Consider the following 21,080-nt stretch of genomic DNA (forward strand, 5'->3'; position numbering starts at 1 on the left):
AAATGAACAGTTGACGTTTTGGGCCGAGACCCTTCGTCAACCTATTTTTAATCTCCTGATTTCTCATTGTCCAGAAGCACCTCCAATGATGGTCAAAGTCAAAGTCGAGTTTATTGTCATATGCATAAGTACATATCTGCACAGGTGCAATGAAAAACTTACTTGCAGCAGCATCACAGGCATATAGCATCATCTAAGCAGCATTCACAAGAGATAAATTCAACGTAAATTATGCACAATTTTTTACAAGGAAGAACAGAATTAGAACAAAAAAGTCCATTTTAGTGCAAAGTGATCGCTAAACTGTGGTGATTAGGGTTTTGCCAGTTGGTTCAAGAACCGAATGGTTGAAGGTAAGTAGCTGTTCTTGAACCTGGTGGTGTGGGACTTCAGGCTTCTGTACCTCCTGCCAGATGGTAGCTGCGAAAAGAGTCAATACTTCACAAATCTTTTCCTCTTAATACAAAGGCCTTAAATGCCATATATTCCTGCAGTCCATTTTAGTCTTATTTGGTTGAGAATTTATATCTAGAATGTGCTTGCCTTGCTAAGCCTATTTGTACATGAATTTCTTGGCTCTCCACTCACTATTGAAACACAGAAGGAACTTGTTTTGCTCTTCCTCCAAAATCTCTCCTTGCCTCTCTAATCAACCCATCAACACTTCTCTAGAGGTTGTAGTATCACACTGAAACATGAAGCTAGATTATATGCTAAAGTCCTGTGGGAGAGCCAGGTTGGATCGGCGGTAAGAAAAGCGAATGCTATGTTGGCATTCATTTCGAGAGGTATAACGTTTAAAAGTAAGGATGTGTTGATGAGGCTGTATGGGGCACTGGTGAGACCTCATTTGGAATATTGTGTGCAGTTTTGGGCCCCTTATCTTAGGAAGGATGTACTGATGTTGGAGAGGGTACAGAGAAGATTTACGAGGATGATTCCCGGAATGAAAGGGCTTATGTACGATGAGCGATTGTCAGCTCTTGGACTGTATTTATTGGAGTACAGAAGGATGAGAGGGGACCTCATAGAAACATTTTGAATGTTGAAAGGACTGGACAGAGTAGATGTGGCTAAGTTGTTTCCCATGGTGGGTGAGTCCAGGACAAGAGGGCACAGTCTTAGAATTAGAGGGTATCTATTTAGAACAGAAATGAGGAGAAATTTCTTTAGCCAGAGGGTCGTGGATTTATGGAATTCGTTGCCGCATACAAATGTGGAGGCCCAATCATTGGGTGAGTTTAAGGAGGAGAATGATAGGTATCTAGTTAGTCAGGGTATCAAGGGATATGGGGAAAAGGCCAGGAATTGGGGCTAGCTGGGAGAATAGTTTAGCTCATGGTGAGGTAGCAGAGCAGACTCGATGGGCCAAATGGCCTACTTCTGCTCCTTTGTCTTGTGATCTCGTGAACTCTCGAACTCTCAGCTTTCTTATTCAGAATGCAAACAATATCAATGAAGACCTTGAACTCCTGAGGTTAGAGCAGTAAGAAAGAATGGGTCAACATCTTGCCAGACACAATGGTACACATATGTAGAAGAGTACAACAAAATTGAAACATGGTTATTACAGATTCAGTTGGAGATAAAATTCAGCATGAGGTACAATTCAAACAATTTGATGTGTGGGAAATGAGCAGGAACTAGTCAACCTTCAGAGAAGCAGTAAGAATTCAGGTAATCAAAAGAAAAGACCAAGTATTCCATGGTCAATATTACCCTTCAAAATTTGACAACCTTACAGGCATTGACCTCATTGTTCAGATCAGCAATTTCTGCCCAGTTTAACTCCTGACGTGTTTATGACAGTTGGCAGAGGGAGGGTGATGAGGAGGAAACACTGCATATAGACAGGTCACATTAAATTAGTGAAGGTAGGTTATGTGTGATTATACAAAGAGGATCATCACTTGAATGCACTGCACCAGGATTTTACTGACAAAGAAAATCCATCCCACTACTACTGCCCACACACTCCAACATCCTCTATCATTACCACCAAGCCCAGGCAGCAGCACAAAAATATGGTGCTGAATAGATAAGGGAGATATTATTATTGCCCAAAATGTCTGCAAGCAAAGATGAACTGAAAGTCACAAATGTATTTGATGTGAGCATTATGTCTCTTCTTGGTTAAAAAACAGAAACAACTAAGGGAGGGTAATTAGTGTGAGTTGGTTCAAGATAAATAGATTCAAGAATTTGGGAAACAATGTAATTGAATCTGATGTCTGAAACTAGTATCCTAAAGGTATCATAAATTAATAAATGATTAGTTGATAGTGCAATTTTTATCAGGCATTTCAAACATAAGCAGCAATCAGCCATCCTACCTTGGACCAAAAAATAATTATTAAGTAAAACAGAAACTAATAAAATCTGGATAGAATCCCTGTAGCAAGTTTCAGGTTGGAAGTGGAAGTGCTTTCGGAGCTAAATTTCTAATGTTCCAATGCTCTAGAGCAGTACAGATTTCACATCAGCTGCATGATGTACTTAGCAATAATAGCAAAAGATAGTGATTTTTTTATTAATTTATGGAATATTAGTATAGCTGGCAAAGTCAGCATTTATTGTCTCTCCCGAATTGCCCTTGAATGGGTGGTGAGCAACCTTCTTAAACTGTTGCAGTCCTGCTGCACGTACTTCCTCACTCGTTTTGAGTAGGGAGTTCTGGGGTTTAGAAAACCACTGAAGCAATGGCAATGTAATTTCAAAGCAGGATAGGGCAGATCTTGGGAAGCGAATCTGCAGATAGTAGTGTTCTCATGTGCCTCCTGCTCTAATCCTTAGAGTCATAGAGTTATACAGCATGGAAACAGGTCCTACGGTCCAACTCATCCATGCTGACCAAGATGTCTATCTGCGCCAGTCCCATTTGCCTGCGTTTGACCAATATCCTTCTGAACTTTTTCTATCCTTCTTGAGGGTTTTGCATGTTTGGGAGTGCTATTGAAGTAGCCCAAGCAAGGACAATGGTAAATTGGGTGCTATTGAACTGATTTGTACCAGCTTAGAGAGGTGTTGAAACTGCACTCCTCTAGGTAACAGGAGTGTTCCATAAGACTCTTGACTTCTACCTTCTTAGTGGTGCAAAGGTCTTGGGAAGTCAGGAAGCTCATCACTCACCACAGAATACCTAACCTCTCATCTGTTCTTGTAGCTACAGTTTGTGGCCGGTCCAACTGAGTTCTGGACAATGATGATCTTCAGGGCATTGATGATAGAAGACTCAGCAATTATATTATTGAAGTCAAGAATAAGTCTCCCATGTTGAAGATGGTTATTTATTGGCATATATGGCAAGTAGTATTTGTGACACATATCAGCCCATATCTGACTGCAATCTAGACCCTACTGAACGTAAACACACACTACTTCACTTTTTAAATGAGTTGTGAATGGAACATTGTTTGCAGATAACTGTACATTTCCACTCTGACCTTATAATGGAAGAAAGATTATTAATAAAGTAGCAGATGGTGGAGCTCAGGTCACTGCCTAGAGGCAGCACTGTTGCAGTACCTGCTCAAATGTATTGTAACATTACAAGTTACAAGCATTAAGATGTTTGTAAAGGGATGGTGGTGACAGTTAAAACAGATAATTTCTTTCACAGTTTATGTAAACTACCAATCCTACACATAGTATAATTCCAGAGAAATTTTCTTTCACATATACTAACCACAATCCCTGTAAGGTCATGAGATTACAAGGCAATATTCAAAAAAAATTACAGAAACTTAATGTGATGCAAGTTATTTAATCTGAAAACATTCACACCTGGAATCATACAGTTACTCACACAACAGGTACAACTTCCTTTTTACAAATTATACAAAATATACATCTATAATGAGCATATCTGAAGGCAGCTCTCCATCTACAGTTACTTTGGCCTTGTGAAACTTGTCTTCATTTCACTCCAGAGTTCCTGGAAGAATAACAAGAGTATGAAATTCCTTAAATTATACAAACTTGCAGTAGACATTCTATTAATATACACTCAAGCAGCAAAGACCACTGCCTTCCCCATCCTTATAGTGACACAGGAAAACCTGAACAATATTTGACAAAAATGGATGAATGGCAAAATTGTCTCGTAAAAGAGCACTCTTGCAATGAGTAGATTAAATCAGTTTTAAGTCAGATCATCCAGTATGACTGTAATAATCTTTTTCACTACTGCTTCACTATCAACCATAGCTTGTATCCAAGGGAAAGAACCATGTGAAAAAAAATCACAAAATTGACACTTTCACAGAGAATGTGTTAAATCAAAAGCAAAATACAATGATGATGAAATACTGAAAAAAAAATGCTAAAAATACTCAGTCAGGCAGCATCTCCAAAAGATGGAATGTTTCAGGTAAGGAGCTTGAGATGTCCCAAAGTTCTTTATGCAGGAAAATTAGTGCAGAATAAATAGGACACATAAACATTTTGTGGAAGGACAGTACACTGATAGACATCACTGGACTTTTTCAAAGATCGTGCAGTCTTTTACATTCGCTTGCCAGGACCTTGGATTAGCAACCAGCTCACACATTTCACTCTAAATAATGTGCTACAGTGCTTGAAGGTAGTATAGGGGTTAGTGTAACGTTATTACAGTGCCAGCGACCCAGGTTCAATTCACGCCTCTGTCTGTAAGGAGTTTGTATGTTCTCCCTGTATCTGCGTGGGTTTCCTCCGGGTGCTCCGGTTTCCTCTCACATTCCAAAAGATGTACAGATTAGGAGTTGTGGGCATGCTATGTTGGCGCAGGAAGAGTGGCGACACTTGCAGGCTGCCCCCAACATATTCTCAGTGATGCAAAAAGATGCATTTCACTGTGTGTTTTGATGTACATGTGACTAATAAATAAATATCTAAATATCTATCCAACTTGTAATTGGAACCCAGAGCCTGTTACCATTGCATTGTTCTGGAGACTTCTGTATAGGGACCACCTCCACTTACAATAGAGACCGTCCATATTTATAAACAATATTAAAATGAGGTATAGTAAGAAGATCAAGAACTGACAAAAATACAAAGTAAATGGATTTAGTTGTCAGTAAATGTGGGAAGATACATTTAGGATATGGGATGGTGAGGAAAGTACAATAATTATACTAATGGAGATAAAGCCAGTTCAAAAAGAAAAGCAGAGGGATGTTTTAAGCAAGCTACACCACAAAACAGTAAGCATGTCATAAGCAAAATAACTGAATACTGTTTTTTTTATGGCTAAAGCAAGAGATATAGATTATTAAAGTCAGGATGAATGCAAATTACAGTTCAGTACAGGTTTTGTACACAATATATAAGATGTACCGAAGCAATTGAGAATTGCAGATTAACTGGGAGGCTCCTTGGTATGAAGAAATAAGTACTCAACAAAACTGTCTCAGTGAGTGATTTAGAACCATGAAAGGATGAGATATATATTAAATAACACTTCCACTTATTGGAAGTTGTGGGCTTAAAAAGAGTTTCACAAGGCTATGACAAACTGCCAGAGTCTATTTAAAATTGAAACCACATCAACTTTTAAGATTGGATAACTGGCTAAAAGCAACAGGCTAAAAGCAAACATAATTCTCGTGCTACAAAAATTAACACCAGTAGAGCCTGAACAGCAAATCAAGACTTTACATCAGTGATTCAACTCAAGGTAGTATTGTCACCTGCAACTTGCATCAACAATGCCTCTTACTGTACAAACTTGAAACAAGTTACAAAAGCCTCAGTTCATCTCATAAATTCCTGACAGGGAGGACAAAGTCCAGGAATTATGACAGAGCCAAGATTAGGCAACAAAAACTTACATGACAAAGATAACTGGCTAAGAGAGAGAAAGAGACACACACTTGCCTTCTAAAAATGCAAATTCATCTGCAGCATCTACTGCATTATCTAAAAAGGAAATAAAAAAAACACATCTTTCAGAAATGTGGACAATTTTAAATCAAAACCATAACTGACCAAGGCAACATCAGCCACTCCTAAACTTGTTTCACAAAGTCTAGCTTTTCATGCACACTGATATACAGAAGCAAGATATGACAGCTAATGCTGTCAGACTCACCCAAGTCCTTCCGCTGGATCGTTTTACGCTTTGCTTGCAGAGCATATGTGTATGCATCCTTTGCAATCACCTCAACAAACAGCTCCTGGCAGGAGAAACCAAACAGATTGTTTCAGTAATGGGATATATAGGTTGTCCAGGAGTTCTGGTACAGATTTCCAGTAGGCCTCTGTCCCTTCTCTGAGCAGCCCTGTGCCTTTTCCCATTAGGTACCCCAGTACGTCCCTGGGAAGACCTTTGAAGCATTAGTAAAATAAGAAAAGCTTTCATCTCAGCTGTTTTGTTAAATCCAAAGCTTCACTAATCCACTCTCCCTTGCATTTGATCAATGTCATTGTATAATACCAGAGATTACTTGATTACAGGCAGATTCTTCACATCATTTCATGCAATAGATCTGACCCAACAAAGCAGATGAAAGGAAACTCAAAAATAAATCAGTTTGCTATTTGTTAGGTACCAACTTGAAGGCTTCAATATGTATATAGCTGACCCTAACATGCAGAGGGCAAATTAATATCTGCCAAGGAAAATAGAGGTGTTGGGTGAGGTGTAATGTGGACAGATAGATCTGACAACTGTTTGTGAATATAACACTTTTGGATCCAGGATGTTTTGTTAGATGTAACATTTGAGGTCTTCAGGACACAAAGGCATCAGAAGAAAATGGTGAATGCAATAAACGCCCTTTCAGCAAGCTAAAATTGTGAAAAAATTGCCAAGCATAGTGGGACAAGAGGTTATAAGGGTTTACAAAAGGACAGCATGAATAGTTACTGGAAATGAATACATTTCCAGAGAGCCAGTAAACTCTACCTTCCCATACAATTAACAACAAAAATATAAACGACAATCCCTCAGCTGAAGTGCATAAGCACCAGTAGAATGAGAAGCAACTGTTAATAGCATCTGGGCCCCCCCAAATCACATTCACATCCAAAAGCGGGAAGATGAGCAAATGTTTGAGTAATAAAATAAATGACATCATCACTCATTTAGCTTATAACTACACTGTTAGTTTCTTTCATCCCTATGCATTAGAAACGTCCTAAAGCCACCAGCCACATGCCCTTGACCTGGAATTACTTTGCACCCGTTCTCTATCCTCCATTGCAACGCAGCTCTTCGACCATGTTTTGGTCACCCGGCCTGGTAATATTTTCGGTGGCTCGGTGTCAAATTTGACTATGTTTCCGTGAATCTCCAGAGGAAAGTTTACTGCGTTTGCTACGGACGAGAGAAAGAGCGGAAAGGAAGCAGGTCCAGAGCGCCAGTGGGACGGCCCTCGGCTGCTGGAGCAGGGGCAGCACTAGGGGTATCCAGCCCCCATCAGAGGGCAACATGACACCAGGGCAGGAGCTTGCCGGCTGGGGGCAATGGTCGGAACCCAGGCGATGACGGGGCGCCGGGATCACCCACCCCGCCGCCATCCGCTCACCGTGGCCTTGCCGATGGCGAACACGGCCTCCTGACTCGCCAGCGTCACCTCGGGGTCCGCCTTTATCAGCCCCTTGATGCGGCTCAGCGGCAGGCGGAGCAGTTTGTGTTGGGCGCCCGAGTTCGGCCGCTCGGCTTCAGCCTCCGCGTCGAGCTGCGCGCTTTGCCGGCTCTCCTGATCACGCTCGTCCGCCGCTGCGTTCTCCGGATCCTCCATCGCCGGCCCTTCCCGCCTTTCGGGAACGAACCACGAACATCCAATCAGAGGACCCCATTCTGTTGGTCGTCCCTCTCTCTACCAATCAGGAACACGGTAAATCTGCCAATCATAAGAGACAATAAAAGACTTTATCCAATCAGATTAGCCTCTCCTTAGGCAGTTCCTTGGACTGAACATCACTTGCTTAACATTCCAGTTTGTGGGTTTGAGGTGACGGATGGGACCACAAACTCTTCCATTGGTGGGTAATTTGTGAGGTGATGTCCTTCTGCTGCCTTTTATGCAGAGGTTCTCTCTGTTCCTGATGCATGGCCACAAGGCTCACAAGACCATCCCCCATGCTCCTTCTGCACTTTGAGCAATCACGGGCCAGGGATTCCCAAGGAACAGTGGAGATGTTGCATTTCTTCAAGGAGGCTTTGAGTACATCCTTGAACCATTTTCCTCTGTCCATGTCAGAGTTCAGAATGAAACCTGGTACCAGGCATATGAGTAGCATGTTGTGCCCTACTTATCTGCATGGGTGTGATTAGTGCTTCAGTGCTGGGGATATTGGCCTGGGAGAGGATACTGATGTTTGATAACTTATTCTTCTAGTGAGTTTGGTGGGTTTTGCAGAGGCAGCGTTGGTGGCTGCCATTTTTCAGTGCTTTGAGGTAACCTACTTAGGTAGTCCAAGTCTCAGAAGCATACGGAAGGGCAGGGATCACTGCTGCCCAGTCGAACATGAGTTTTAAGCTAGGTTTGAGGTCTTGATCTTCTAATACCCTTTTCCTCAATTAACCAAAGGCTAGTGCTAACGCATTGAAATTGATGGTGAATGTCATCATCAATGTTTGCCTTTGCCAAGAGATAGCTCCTGAGATATGGGAAGTGATCTGCTTTTTCCAGGATTTCATCATGAACTTTTATTGTTGGAATGCAGTAGGGGAAGAGTGGTAGAAGACCTTTGTGTTGATGTGGATCATCCATTCGTATGCTTCAGTGAACAAACTGACAAAGCTTGCAGCTCAATCTCTGAGTGTACAAATGCAAGTGTCCTTTGCATACTGCAGCTGAATTACTGAGGTCTGGATAACATTATTCATGATGAAAACACTTCATCAAGATTAGAGAATCTGATGAATAGTGGGTGTCAAAGTGAGAGGAAAGCTGGAGCAGAAGGATGGATTAAGAATTAAGAGCAGGAGTAGGCCATTCACCAACTGGACCTGCTTTGCCTTTCAACAAAATCATCGCTGATTTATTTTTACCTCCAAATCTTCCCGCCCTACCCAAATATCCCTTGATTTCTCTAATATTCAAAAATATATCAGTCTTTATTTTGGAGGCAATCAATGACTGCCTCTACAGTCTACTGGGGTAGAGAATTCCAAGGATTCATCACCCTCTCAGTGAAGAAATTTCTCCTCATTTCTCTCTGAAATGGCTTAGCCCTGATCTTGACACTCACCACCAGCACCTTAGCTGGGGAAATGTCTTACCGGCATCTACCCCATTGAGCCCTCAAAGTATTATGTTTTAAAGAGATCACCTCTCATTCTTCTAAATTCCAGAGAATAGAGGCTCAATTTGCTTAATGTCTCCTCGAATGACAAACCTGTCTGGTGAACCTTCACTGCATTCCATCTATAGCAAATGCATCCCTTTTTAAGGTATGGAGATCAAAACTTCAAAAAGTATTCTGTGTTATCTCACAAAAGCCTATTTGACTGTAGTCAGACAATTTTATTCTTGTGCTTAAAATCCTCTTGCAATAAAGACCAACATTTTATTTGGCTTCCTAATTGCCTGCTGGACCTGCATTGTTAGCTTTGAGTGGCATACAGTGAATTCCCCTTCTAAACCTTCCACTCCATTTTTAGACCCTTCTGAATACACACCAATGATATTTTAGTCACCTTCACCTAATATTTACTGTGTCGTCATTTTTTATTACGCTCATGTGAATCCCCTTGAGACGTTTTTAAAGGTGCTTCATGTAATGTAATGTAGGTTGTTGCTATTTGGTTTGAGAAGTGAAGCACTGGTGTACACACCATACTGTGAGAGATGATGGGCATTTCAAACAACACAAAACAATTTGAAGTGCTTGGCTACATTTTGGTAAAGGAATCACTATGACATTGATTCATTTTAATAAATGGGAGCATGGGCATCTTAGATCAGGCAATTATTCTTAATCCGGTTTACAGTAACCAGGTCAGATATAAAAAGGAAAAGTAACTCCATTAATCCTCCTTCTGATGACTATCAGTGTGTGAATAAGATTAACCCTCTTCAATTTCACTGCTGCCAGTCCTTCATAGGACTTGCCAGTGACTGAACTCATTTCTGGACCTTGCCATGTGCATTTAACACCAAAGGAAGTCAGAAGGTACTGAAACAAGAGATGTGGGCACCCTGTGCAAAAGAACAAAACAAATGGATCAAAATAAGCTGCAGCGGATAGAGGCGATGAATTTCCCAGCTAATTAAATAGGTAACTAATCCTGTGAATTTGCAACACAACAATTTATAACTAGCAACAGTTAATATAATGCTTTAAATTTAGATTTGAAATTACAAATATTTACATTAATAATGGGTTATGGTAAAATTACAGTATCAAATTGACTAATAACAGAACAATATGACACAAAGATCTTCTTTGTCAGTGCTAAGAACCATTACCTTAGTGCTGCTCCCACTGATTACTCTTAATTCTGCTGTATGCTACTGTATTGCCAGCTCCAAGTGCAGGGCTGTTGGTGTGCCTTATAAGTTAAGTCCCATACCTCCTGCTGTATCTTCAGACACCCTTTCACCCTCACCACTTCCAATGCTCCCCATGATCCACTGTTTGACCCAGGCCCAAAAGTCTTCACCCATCAATCATCCTCAACCTTCCAATTTCTTCCCCCCCCCCCCCCCAACTCCACTATTTTCTGCATGATCTCCCATTCTGCCCTGGCCCTAGTCCAATGATGTCCTGCATCTCCTGATCAAGGTTCTGATACCGACTGCTACCCCAACCCCACCTCTTACCTGATCGCTGACCTGATCCCAGGCCCTAGTAGGGCTTATGATTGCCAGCTTTATTCATCCTGACCTGTCAGATCCAGCTTGGGTTCCAAGCAGAATATTTTCAATCCTAAATTTTCAATGGCTGGTCAATGGTGCCCAAGGCTTTGGGCCTGGGCACAACTGAAGTCTGCAGCAGCAATTGTTATAGAACAGTCAGGAAATGCATGAAATCGTGCAAGGTCTGATCAGGAATTACATGTCTCATTTTTGTGCCCCTCAATGCCATTTCAAATTGAAATTTGACTATTTTTTTTAAATAGGAGACCTGACTGGATGTTAATGCTAAACACGGGCACATTTTTGGGCACCATATATGGGTGCAATCTAATCAACCAATTTCCAAGCAAGTCACTTCACAGTTTGCCAGTAACACATAAACAAACAATATGTAAAATCATTTTGGCTGTACCTGATCACTTGATATTTATAGACAGCAGAATAGCTTTTCATGACTCCTTTCATATCTACTCCATTATCAACACAGGCACTTTGCACAAATCTGCTTACTGAACATTACTGAAATTAAATTTATTTTTCCCCACAGAGTCATCTCAAAGAATCTTTGGCCTTGATCTAGAAACTGAGAAAGATACTCCCACCATCCGGAGTCTCTGCAGTCAATGAATAAAAGCTTAACTGAAAGTTGTTCCAGCTCATTATTATTAGGAGGTAACACATCAGTCTTATTGATGGTGGCATCTTCTGAAACTTCAGTTTTGGGCTTTTTGAAACACAGAAACTAATGAATGTAACTTGTGTCAAAGTCTGGGAAGTGACTTTGAGAAGGGATAAGATTGCATTGAAGTAAGAGTATATTTGGAGCAGCTTTTCAAATAAAGAGTCTCATCCTTGAGGTAGAAGTTTGTCCTTGTGAGCTCCAAGTGGGAATTGTTTAGAAGGAAATGGTTTAGGAGATCTGGTTACTCAGTTATAAGCTGTGAACCTCAGTGATGGCTGTAGCACTTTCTATCCACAGTGAGGGATTGAGTGGGTACTCCAGCCCAAGTCAAGGGACTAAACGGCAGATGCAACACAAGATGGAAGAAAGTGAATTGGGGGAGAGGGAAAACACTGTGCTCACACCCTTTGAAAAAGTCATTTATGATATGAGGAACAATGAAAAAGTAAAAAATGAACAGATACTTGGAAAAAGAGTTGGATTTTACCAGCTCCGTGGACAGATTGGCATTGGGAACTTCTCGAAGGTGAAGCTTGGAATACATTGCTTGACTAAAGGTATGTCTAACCTACCAAATTCCATCTAGAATATTTGAGAAGTCAGGCTCATATTGCGAATATTTTATTTGACATCATGTAAGCAGGTTGTCTACTGTCGCATCAGAAGAAGAAGCAGTCAACAATGCAAGACTTTGGGAACAATTATATTTAGATTAGAAACAACAGTCAGCCTGCCGTACTATAGTTCTGAGTTTAGGTAATGATGTAGTAGTGAAATTATATTTTAAATTAGTAATTAGGGAATAGAGCAATGTTTAATGAATCAAGAAATGTAGCTGTCCATAACATCTTGGGATTAGAAAAAACTAAGAGGAAATCAGGTTTTGCTACAATTACTCTGAGACTGTTAAATTGACAGTTTGAAACTATTTAAGATAGTATAGACCAGTATGAGGGAAAAAGCCAAGAAAATATCACAGCAAAAGGTCACTCTGAATGAGGTTGATACTGTACATTGGTATTTAATAATGTAATTGGTTAAGTGCAGTTGAGCATGTTTAATTTTTTATTTAATTTTTGCTCGTTTATCTCATAGATTCTGGCTGGTAGTGGCACTTTCACAATTTTGTCACATTTGGGACAATGAACTGTTTTATTTACCAAAAGTAAAAATTTAACATTTTTAACTAAAGGTGTAAATTAAATCTATTCTCAGAAATTAAAGCACTAACTTGCCTGTTATTTTGTTCTTGTATACAAATTAGGTTGGTGCAAAGCGATATCAAACTGCCAAGCATTTTCTTCTATACAAACTTGTTAAACTAATCAAATAACTGAGTTTGAGTGGGACTCAAGGGAAGAGGATAAAAGAGTTAACAACAAGATGTTATATCACTACTTAAGTATTTATCTTATAGGAATCTATGTATCGGCATAACAAATATTCATTATTTTAGATGACAGGTAAATGAAGATTCAAAAATTAAAACCTTTTTGTCTCCCATGTCATTTATAAGTGCACTTTCAAAATTTCAACTCCCCCATCTTTGCCCATAGGAATAGCAGTATTCTATTCTATCCTTTTCACATTCAATAAGATCAAGGCCCTTTAATGAATCAGAAGTGAGGCAACTTTTAATTTGCTAAACAGTTAGGATGGCCCCCACCTCTGAAGTCCTTGTCTGTAGTAAAATCTTAACTTTCTTCCATCTTGGTCATTATCTTTATTCACGTAGTAAAGATAGGAACGTAGTTTGCACTCATCTGATTTATCCAAATGTACCAGATCCAACTGAACCACAAGCAGTACTGTGGGCTTGAATCCCACCTCCCCCACCCCTCACCAAAATCATTCACTTTTCCAGGGAAGCAGTTAGCCTTGTCTTCTTTACTGTTCTGGAAGAGAAATCATCTCCCCTGTGGTCACCATTCGTGTTTCTAACAATATACAAGGAGCTCATGGACTTCAATGTTCCTAATATTAAAATCATTCATTCAGCAACCTGTGGCTTCAACCATTAGCCACTCAGCCAAATCTCCCACCAAGCCTTCTCCTACTCTAACCCTGATCCCATGTTTTTCTCTACCTTCTTCCTATCACTCCTCTTGTTCATGAAGCCCATTTTATTTCCTTAACCATGAAACACATTTCTCTTCCAGGCAATTAACATTGAAAATGGTTTCCAGGGCTGAAATACTGTCCTTCTCCATTTCAAAACAATCATAAGAACCTTCTGAAAATAAATCATTGCCACTTATGTTTTCATGACTACTGCTTGTCTTCAATCTTCTTGTCCCTCTCGGAAGTTTTCATGACTTCTGCCTTTCAAAGCCTACCCATATTTCCTTTGTTTAATTCCCTTCAGGACCCTCCACTCCCCCGTTCACCACCTACCTCTATTTCTATAGCATTCTGTGAATCTTCAATCACTATCCAAATGCTCTGTTCTTCTGGCTCTGATCTCTTGTGCACCTCCTCACATCTCAGCTCTACCAATATATCTGCAGCCACTGGCTCCAATTACAAAACACAGTGAGGCCATTTAATGAAGTACATCGTCCATTGCATATTCTGTTGGCTTCTGCCTCGCAATGTAGGAACATGGTACCCAATGTGCAACAGCATTTGTTTTTCTTATTGATTTTTTGGGATATGGTCATCACTGGCAAAGCCAGCAGTTATTCTTCCTCCATAGTTTTCCCTGAAAAGAGTGGGGGTGGGGGGTGAGCCACCTTCTTGAACTTCAGCAGTTCTTCCGATGAAGGTCTTCTCACAATGCTGGTGGGTGGAGAGTTCCAGGATCCAGACTCAGCAATGATGAAGAAATGGCAATCTACTTCCAAGTCAGGATGGTGTGCAACACTGAAGGGAATTTGTAGCAAGAGGTGTTTCCATGCTTTATTGGCAATACTCAGAGGTGAAGACAGGTGTAATTACAATTTGCCAAATAACTCAAATCTATTCAGATGAGTATTTCTAGCATTTTCTGTTTTTATTTTATGTTTTTAAAAGGTTTGTGCTGTTCCCTATTTTTTCTCATGGAATGCACTGTAGGAGAAAGCAGTCAACATTTTATAATCTTTTCCCATCTCCAACATACTTATATTTTCATCTAAACAGTCTACTTCCAGGATTGCTATGCATATCTATTGGTTTCAATACCACACACACTGTGAAGGGGCAGACATTGTATAGCTGAAGTACTAAGCCTATAATTAAATGATAGTGAATGCAAATAAGTAACAACAATTTGAGGAAAAGCACAAAATCCATGAGTAACAATTTCATCATGGGAGCTGACAATAGGTATTCCATGGCCAATGCTGTGAATAAGTAGACCTCTGAAATGTCCTCTCAGCTACATGGAAATATTATTTGTAAATTCATATATTCATAAAGGAGTATTTGTCTGTCAACTTTCACAAGATTATATAATATTCACAGAAATAAACTGAAGTTGTCCTTGTGGAGATAACCATGTGATCAAACTGAGTAAGACTGATTAAACTCAGGTAAAAACTAGAAACCACTTGGATTACTCTGGTATTAATTAACATAGAGTAGTCTAGAAATTCTGTTATGTAGCCCAACATTTGTATGTGCAACACAAGAGAATTTTATCAAAAACTCAATCGATGAAAACAGTGATTGCACACAATAATGTCAATCGCTACACAGCAATCAATTGATTTTACTGTGCAAAATTTTACCACACATAGCAGACAAGCAACAGACACGAGTCTCGAACACTCAAGGAGATCTTAAGCAGACACAAGAGATTCTGCAGATGCTGGAATCTGGAGCAATACACACAAAATGTTGGAGGAACTCAGCAGCTCAGGCAGCATTTATGGAGGGAAGTAAACAGTCGATGTTTCAGGTCGAGACCCTTCATCAGGACTGGAAAGAAAGAGGGCAGAAGCCAGAATAAAAGGGTTGGAGACTACCAAGATGGAATAGGAGGTATTGCTCCTCCAACCTGCGGCTGGCCTCAAAGTGACAGTAAGGGAGGCTGTGGATAGACACGTCAGTATGGGAATGGGAAGTGGAACTGAAGTGGCTGGCCACCGGGAAATCCTGGCAGATGGAGCGAAGGTGCTTAATGAAACGGTCACCCAATCTGCATCAGGTCTCACCGATGTAGAGGATCCTGCACCGGGAGCACTGGATGCAATAAATGATACCCTCGGATTCACAGGTGAAGTGCTGCCTCACCTGGAAGGACTGTCTGGGGTCCTGAATGGTGGTGAGGGAGGAGGTGTAGGGGCAGATGTAACACTTAGCACAGTTGCAGGGTTAAGTGCCAGGAGGGAGATTGGTGGGGAGGGACGAATGGACAAGGGAGTTGCGGAGAGAGCGATCCCTGCGGAAAGCGGAGAGGTGGGGGGAGAGGAAAGATGTGGCTGGTGGTGGGATCCTGTTGGAGATGACAGAAGTTGTGGAGAATGATGTGCTGGATGCGAAGGCTCGTGGGGTGGTAGGTGAGGACCTCATGTTCCCCTTTGGTAGTCTCTAACCTGATGGCATCAACATTGATTTCTCTAACTTTTGGTTGCCTCTCCCCTCTGATTCCCCCCCCCCACTTTGTTTTCCCTCATTCCTGTGGCCCTCTCACCCCTCCTCTTTCCCCTCCTCTGCTCTTATGACCTGCCCATCACCTCCCTCTGGTTCCCCACCTGCTTCCCTTTATTCCATGGTCTACTGTCTTCTCCTATTGGATTCCTCCTTCTCTAGCCCTATGCCTCTTTCACCTATCACCTCACAGGTTTTCACCCCCTCCCCCACTCACCTACCCTCCCCCACTCACCTACCTTCCCCCCCCCCCCTCACCTGGACTCACCTATCACCTGCCAGCTTGTGCTCCTCCCCCTCGCCCTACCTTTTTATTCTGGCTTCTGCCCTCTTCCTTTCCAGTCCTCATGAAGGGTCTCGACCCGAAACATTGACTGTCTATTTCCCTTCATAGATGCTGCCTGACCTGCTGAGTTCCTCCAGCATTTTTTGTGTATTGCAAGGAGATCTTAATTTGGGATTGAGGACTGGTTCAGTATTAAAGTGCTCAACCTTTCTAAACCTGTTAACAGAGTTTCTAAGGCATCCATCTTCCTCAAGGTAGGCTCCTTCTTTGACTTTTCATCCTTTGTAATTGTCCTTACACCCCCACCTCCCTGCTGATGCCTCCACAGTCGCTTGGATCCCCTGCCCAAACCTACTCTCCAATCATCTTTTCAGGGACACCCAATTGGACCGATCTGAACCTCATTGTACATAACCATACCAATCATCTTCTTAGGCTCTAAGCTCTCAGCATCTCCCTGTCACCTCTTCAACAGTACCAATCCCCATCCACCCGAAGCTATTCATTGCTTCATTGGAAAATGCTGCAAACTCACTTTTCTCTGACTCTCACTTTGTAATGGTGGGATACTGTAGAGGAAAGGCCTCTTTGCTTGTTTATGCATGTACATCTTATTCTACCATGAATGACGCCTTGGGCTTTCTTCATGGTAGAATATGAAAACCTCACTTAAGAATTTCTAGCTCATTAGATCTAGTAAAAATCAGACTGTGCATCCCAATATACATTGGTCTGATATATCTTATCAACTTAAATATATCTTATATATCTTAAAGATCTTATCTTATCTTAAAATGGTCCAAAGCACACCCAACCTACGCAGTAAAGTAAATACACATAATCTTGAATATTAAATCATTTACTGCTTCATTGACTCCATTCTAGAAGTTAAGAGATCATATCTAGTAGATTGTTCATTAATGAGAGAAGGTAACTAATGTCTTTTACTTTCCAATTTGTAGAAAGGGTAGCAATTAAAATAATGGATAAAAAGCACCTAACACACAAGAGACGGGACCTGTTCATAAATGAAGTTCTATGTATGGAGCAACTTCATCATCCAAATATCATCCGGTTATACGAGGTGCTGGAGACACATACTCGGCTCCACCTGGTCTTGGAGTACGCAGAAGGAGGGGATCTGTTCACCAAGATCTGCACACAGGGACGGCTCTTGGAACATGAGTGTAAATTTATATTTGTTCAGATTGTATCGGCTGTCAAACATATGGTAAGTGGGAAGTAGAGTCTTGTATAAAAAAAGATTGTATCTCTGTTAGGATCACCTTTAAAATTGTATTTCTACCACCACTGTGAACTGGACTGATATTACTTAGTCAGGTAGCATGTCCATATAATCTTCCCATTGCTGCGATGTTAGTTACACCTGGCACAAAAATAATTGTTTTTCATTTTAACTTTCTGAATGATATATTCTCCCACTAATGTTGTTTTAGGACATCTCATTACAATAAGTTCCCTATTTCATACAAATTGAAGCTGTGCATTATTGTCCGGGTGGGTTTCCTTGGTGGATAGAATTTTAAAGAACTTGATTAAAGTCCTTTTTTTTAACCTGATCACCTTTTCAGATCTCCTAACCCACAGTTAGAGATTTGTAATCCAGAGATTGAGATTAATTGTCTGCAATGGAATTACTCTGCATTTTAATGCAATTCCAAGTACTTTAAATTATTTCCAGATTGAAGCTATATAAAGATACGTACAGGCCATTTGTCCCAACAGGTCTATGCTGATACAAAAGCAGTAAATGCCTGAAATACTCAGCATGTCAGGCAGCATCTGCAGGAAGAAAGACAGACAAATGGAGATGGAGAGGTCATTGTTGATTTTAATGTTCCACACAAGCCCATTTACCCCCTTCACCTAACCCAATCGGCCTTTTATTCCTTGCTCCTTAGGAGTTTATCTGGCTTCTCATTCAAGGTATCCAAGATATTCCTCACAAATACTCCTTTTGGTGGTAATTTCCACATTCTAAACATTATGTGAGTAAAAATATTTTCCCTGAATTCCATATTGGATTTAGTAGTGGCTATCTTACATTATTGGCCTCTAGGTTTGGTGTTCTTCAATAATTGAAATATTTCTAGGTCTATTCTATGAAAAACTTTCATAATTTTAAAGACACTATTTGATTATCTTTCAACATTCCTTCTTCTAGAGAATAGAGCACCACTTCCTAGATTTTACCTGATATCTGTGTACTAATAAATATTTTTCACGAAGACTTGTTCCAAAAAGACACGTCCTTGTTTTTACATTTTATTTAGATTATTGCATGCCATCCTTGACTTGCCAACTAGTAAAGGCAACATGCAGTATTGATAGAAACAAAGGAGGTGGAGGGTTAGAGAAGTGAGAATAAACGTATGATGGTATCACATGTTGATCCTAACTGTAATTTTGGGAAAATTCATCACTGTGACCTAGTGATGGAGCTGGTACCAGCGGCGGCCATCACATTCATTGGTCTTCATGTTCCTAGTTTATATATTACACCCAACAGTCTATTAACTCCCCATTCTTTCCATCATTTCCTTTCTTGATTGCTTCCTATTTTTCCAGCTTGATTTTCCATTTACTTTTACAGCATGAGAACAATGTGGTGCATCGGGATCTGAAAGCAGAAAATGTGTTTTATTCAGCCACTAACCATGTGAAGGTGGGTGATTTTGGATTCAGCGTCCTGTGTCCTGTGAATGAACCCCTAAATATGTGTTGTGGCTCTCCTTCATATGCAGCCCCAGAACTATTTAGAGAGAAAGGTTACTTTGGAATCCATGTGGATATCTGGGCTTTAGGCATCCTATTATACTTCATGGTGACAGCGACCTTGCCCTTCCGTGCAGACACCGTCAAGAAACTAAAAAAATGCATCTTATTGGGGTCATATGCAATTCCACCATACGTATCAGATATCTGCCAGAAACTAATCCATGGAATTCTGCAACCCATCCCGACAAACCGCTACACCATAGCCAATATCCTGGACTGTCAATGGCTGAGGGGGATGCAGTGTCCAGAACCATACCAACCATTTCACTTGAGCCCAGAGCACCTAGCCGGTCATCTCACCCTAAGTGAAGAGGAAAGGGAAGTGAAGAAAGCATTGAGTGACTTGGGGATCACAGAGGAACACATCTACAATAACCATGACTGGGAATCCCACAATCCTATTACTGGGACTTACCGCATTATTCTACACCAGAACCAGAAAAGATATAATCCAGCAGGCTTTGCCATGATGAGCAACGTACCCAGAGCCAAAAGGCCGAATGGAAGAAAAAGGCAGAATTTCAGAGCACGTGTACAGAACTCAAAAATGTGTTTGGTTCTATAAATCGTGTAAACACATCAAAAACATTGCAGTGAAGTAGAGAAAACTGCAGCACTAGAATTTGCCAAAGCCAAAGATAGAGTGGTTAATGAGGCAGTGCGCATGAAGAAACCTCTCCTAGTTTCACGTACTTAGGAGCCAAGGAATTCTGACATTACAGTAGTGTCCAGAGCGGGCGTTGTACTTAATGAATCTCTGGGAGATCAAGAAAGTGTTTTTTCTCTCATTAGGGTTCATATTCAGTAGGAATTCCTGTATACACATAAAGATATGACCGAGTGTATATGTTATTGAATAAAATAAATTCAATTTAAAGTTAAGAATATGATTAAGCATGGGTATTTCCCCATTTGCACTAGGATTTTTCTTAAAGGTAAGCAAATTTTTATTCTCCATGGATAATGGGATAGAAACCGTGGTTTTATGAAACACAACTGGAATACAAGTGCTACTTTATGCATCAGATCTCTGCCAGAATCTAAACCATGGAATTCTAAGATGACACAAAGAAAGGCAGGAAAGTAATTTGTACTGAGGACATAAGAAAGCTGCAGAGGAATATAGATAGGTCAAGTGAGTGGGCAAAATGTGAAATTGTCCATTTTAGAACACTGAACACTGCAGCACAGTACAGGCCCTTCGGCCCACAATGTTGTGCCGACAGTTTATCCTGCTCTAATATCTATCTAATCCTTCCCTCCCAAATGTTAACCCTTCCCTACCATTTCTCTATCATTCATGTGGCTATCTAAGAGTCTCTTAAACATCCCTAATGTAGCTGCCCCCACAACCTCTGCTGGCAGTGTGTTCCACACACCCACCACTCTCTGTGTAAAAAAAACTTACCCCTGACATCCCCCTTATACCTTCCTCCAATCACCTTAAAATTATGTCCCCTTGAGTTAGCCATTTTCGCCCTGGGAAAAAGTCTCTGACTGTCCACTCGATCTATGCCTCTTGTCATCTTGTACACTTCTATCAAGTCACCTCTCATCCTCTTCTCTTCTAAGAGAAAATTTTGGCAGGAAAAATTTAAAAGCATATTTAAATGGTGAGAGACTATAGGGCTCTGAGATATAGAAGGATCTGGGTGCCCTAATGTATGATTTGTAAAAGCCTACTATGTAGGTACAGCAATTAGGAAAGCTAACTGAATCTCATTGTTTATTGCTTAGGGAAATGAATACAAAAGTAGGGAGGTTATGCTTCAGTTATACAGGGCATTGGTGAAAGCATATCAAGAGTAACGTGTGCAGCACTGGTCTCCTTATTTAAGGAAGGATTAATGCATTATGCATTATTGCATTTAAAGCAGTTCAAAGAAAGTTTACTAGACTAATACCTGGAATGGGCAGGTTGGACAGACTAGGTTTGTACGTATCTTCT

At 40.7% G+C, this 21,080-nt stretch overlaps 2 protein-coding genes across 3 annotated transcripts; one reads left to right on the forward strand and one right to left on the reverse strand.

Annotated features, from left to right (window-relative positions):
* Positions 1-92: 92 nt before the first annotated feature.
* Positions 93-7,736, reverse strand: pole4 (polymerase (DNA-directed), epsilon 4, accessory subunit). Of its 2 annotated transcripts, XM_052037863.1 has the most exons (4): positions 7,512-7,736; positions 6,074-6,158; positions 5,860-5,901; positions 93-3,934 (listed from the first exon to the last, which is right to left on the reverse strand). In XM_052037863.1, the coding sequence occupies exons 1-4, from the start codon at positions 7,725-7,727 to the stop codon at positions 3,921-3,923; spliced, it is 357 nt and encodes a 118-aa protein (XP_051893823.1). In that variant the 5' UTR covers positions 7,728-7,736; the 3' UTR covers positions 93-3,920. The 2 variants fall into 2 exon arrangements, with proteins under 2 accessions (XP_051893823.1, XP_051893824.1); XM_052037864.1 differs by lacking the exon at positions 5,860-5,901.
* Positions 7,737-11,833: 4,097 nt separating this feature from the next.
* Positions 11,834-19,697, forward strand: LOC127582718 (serine/threonine-protein kinase NIM1-like). The gene is made up of 3 exons (XM_052038279.1): positions 11,834-12,032; positions 17,296-17,564; positions 18,948-19,697. Exons 1-3 carry the CDS (start codon positions 11,834-11,836, stop codon positions 19,695-19,697), a joined length of 1,218 nt encoding a protein of 405 aa, XP_051894239.1.
* Positions 19,698-21,080: the final 1,383 nt, after the last annotated feature.

This window comes from Pristis pectinata, chromosome 24, assembly GCF_009764475.1.
Source record: "Pristis pectinata isolate sPriPec2 chromosome 24, sPriPec2.1.pri, whole genome shotgun sequence".
Lineage (NCBI taxonomy): Eukaryota > Metazoa > Chordata > Chondrichthyes > Rhinopristiformes > Pristidae > Pristis > Pristis pectinata.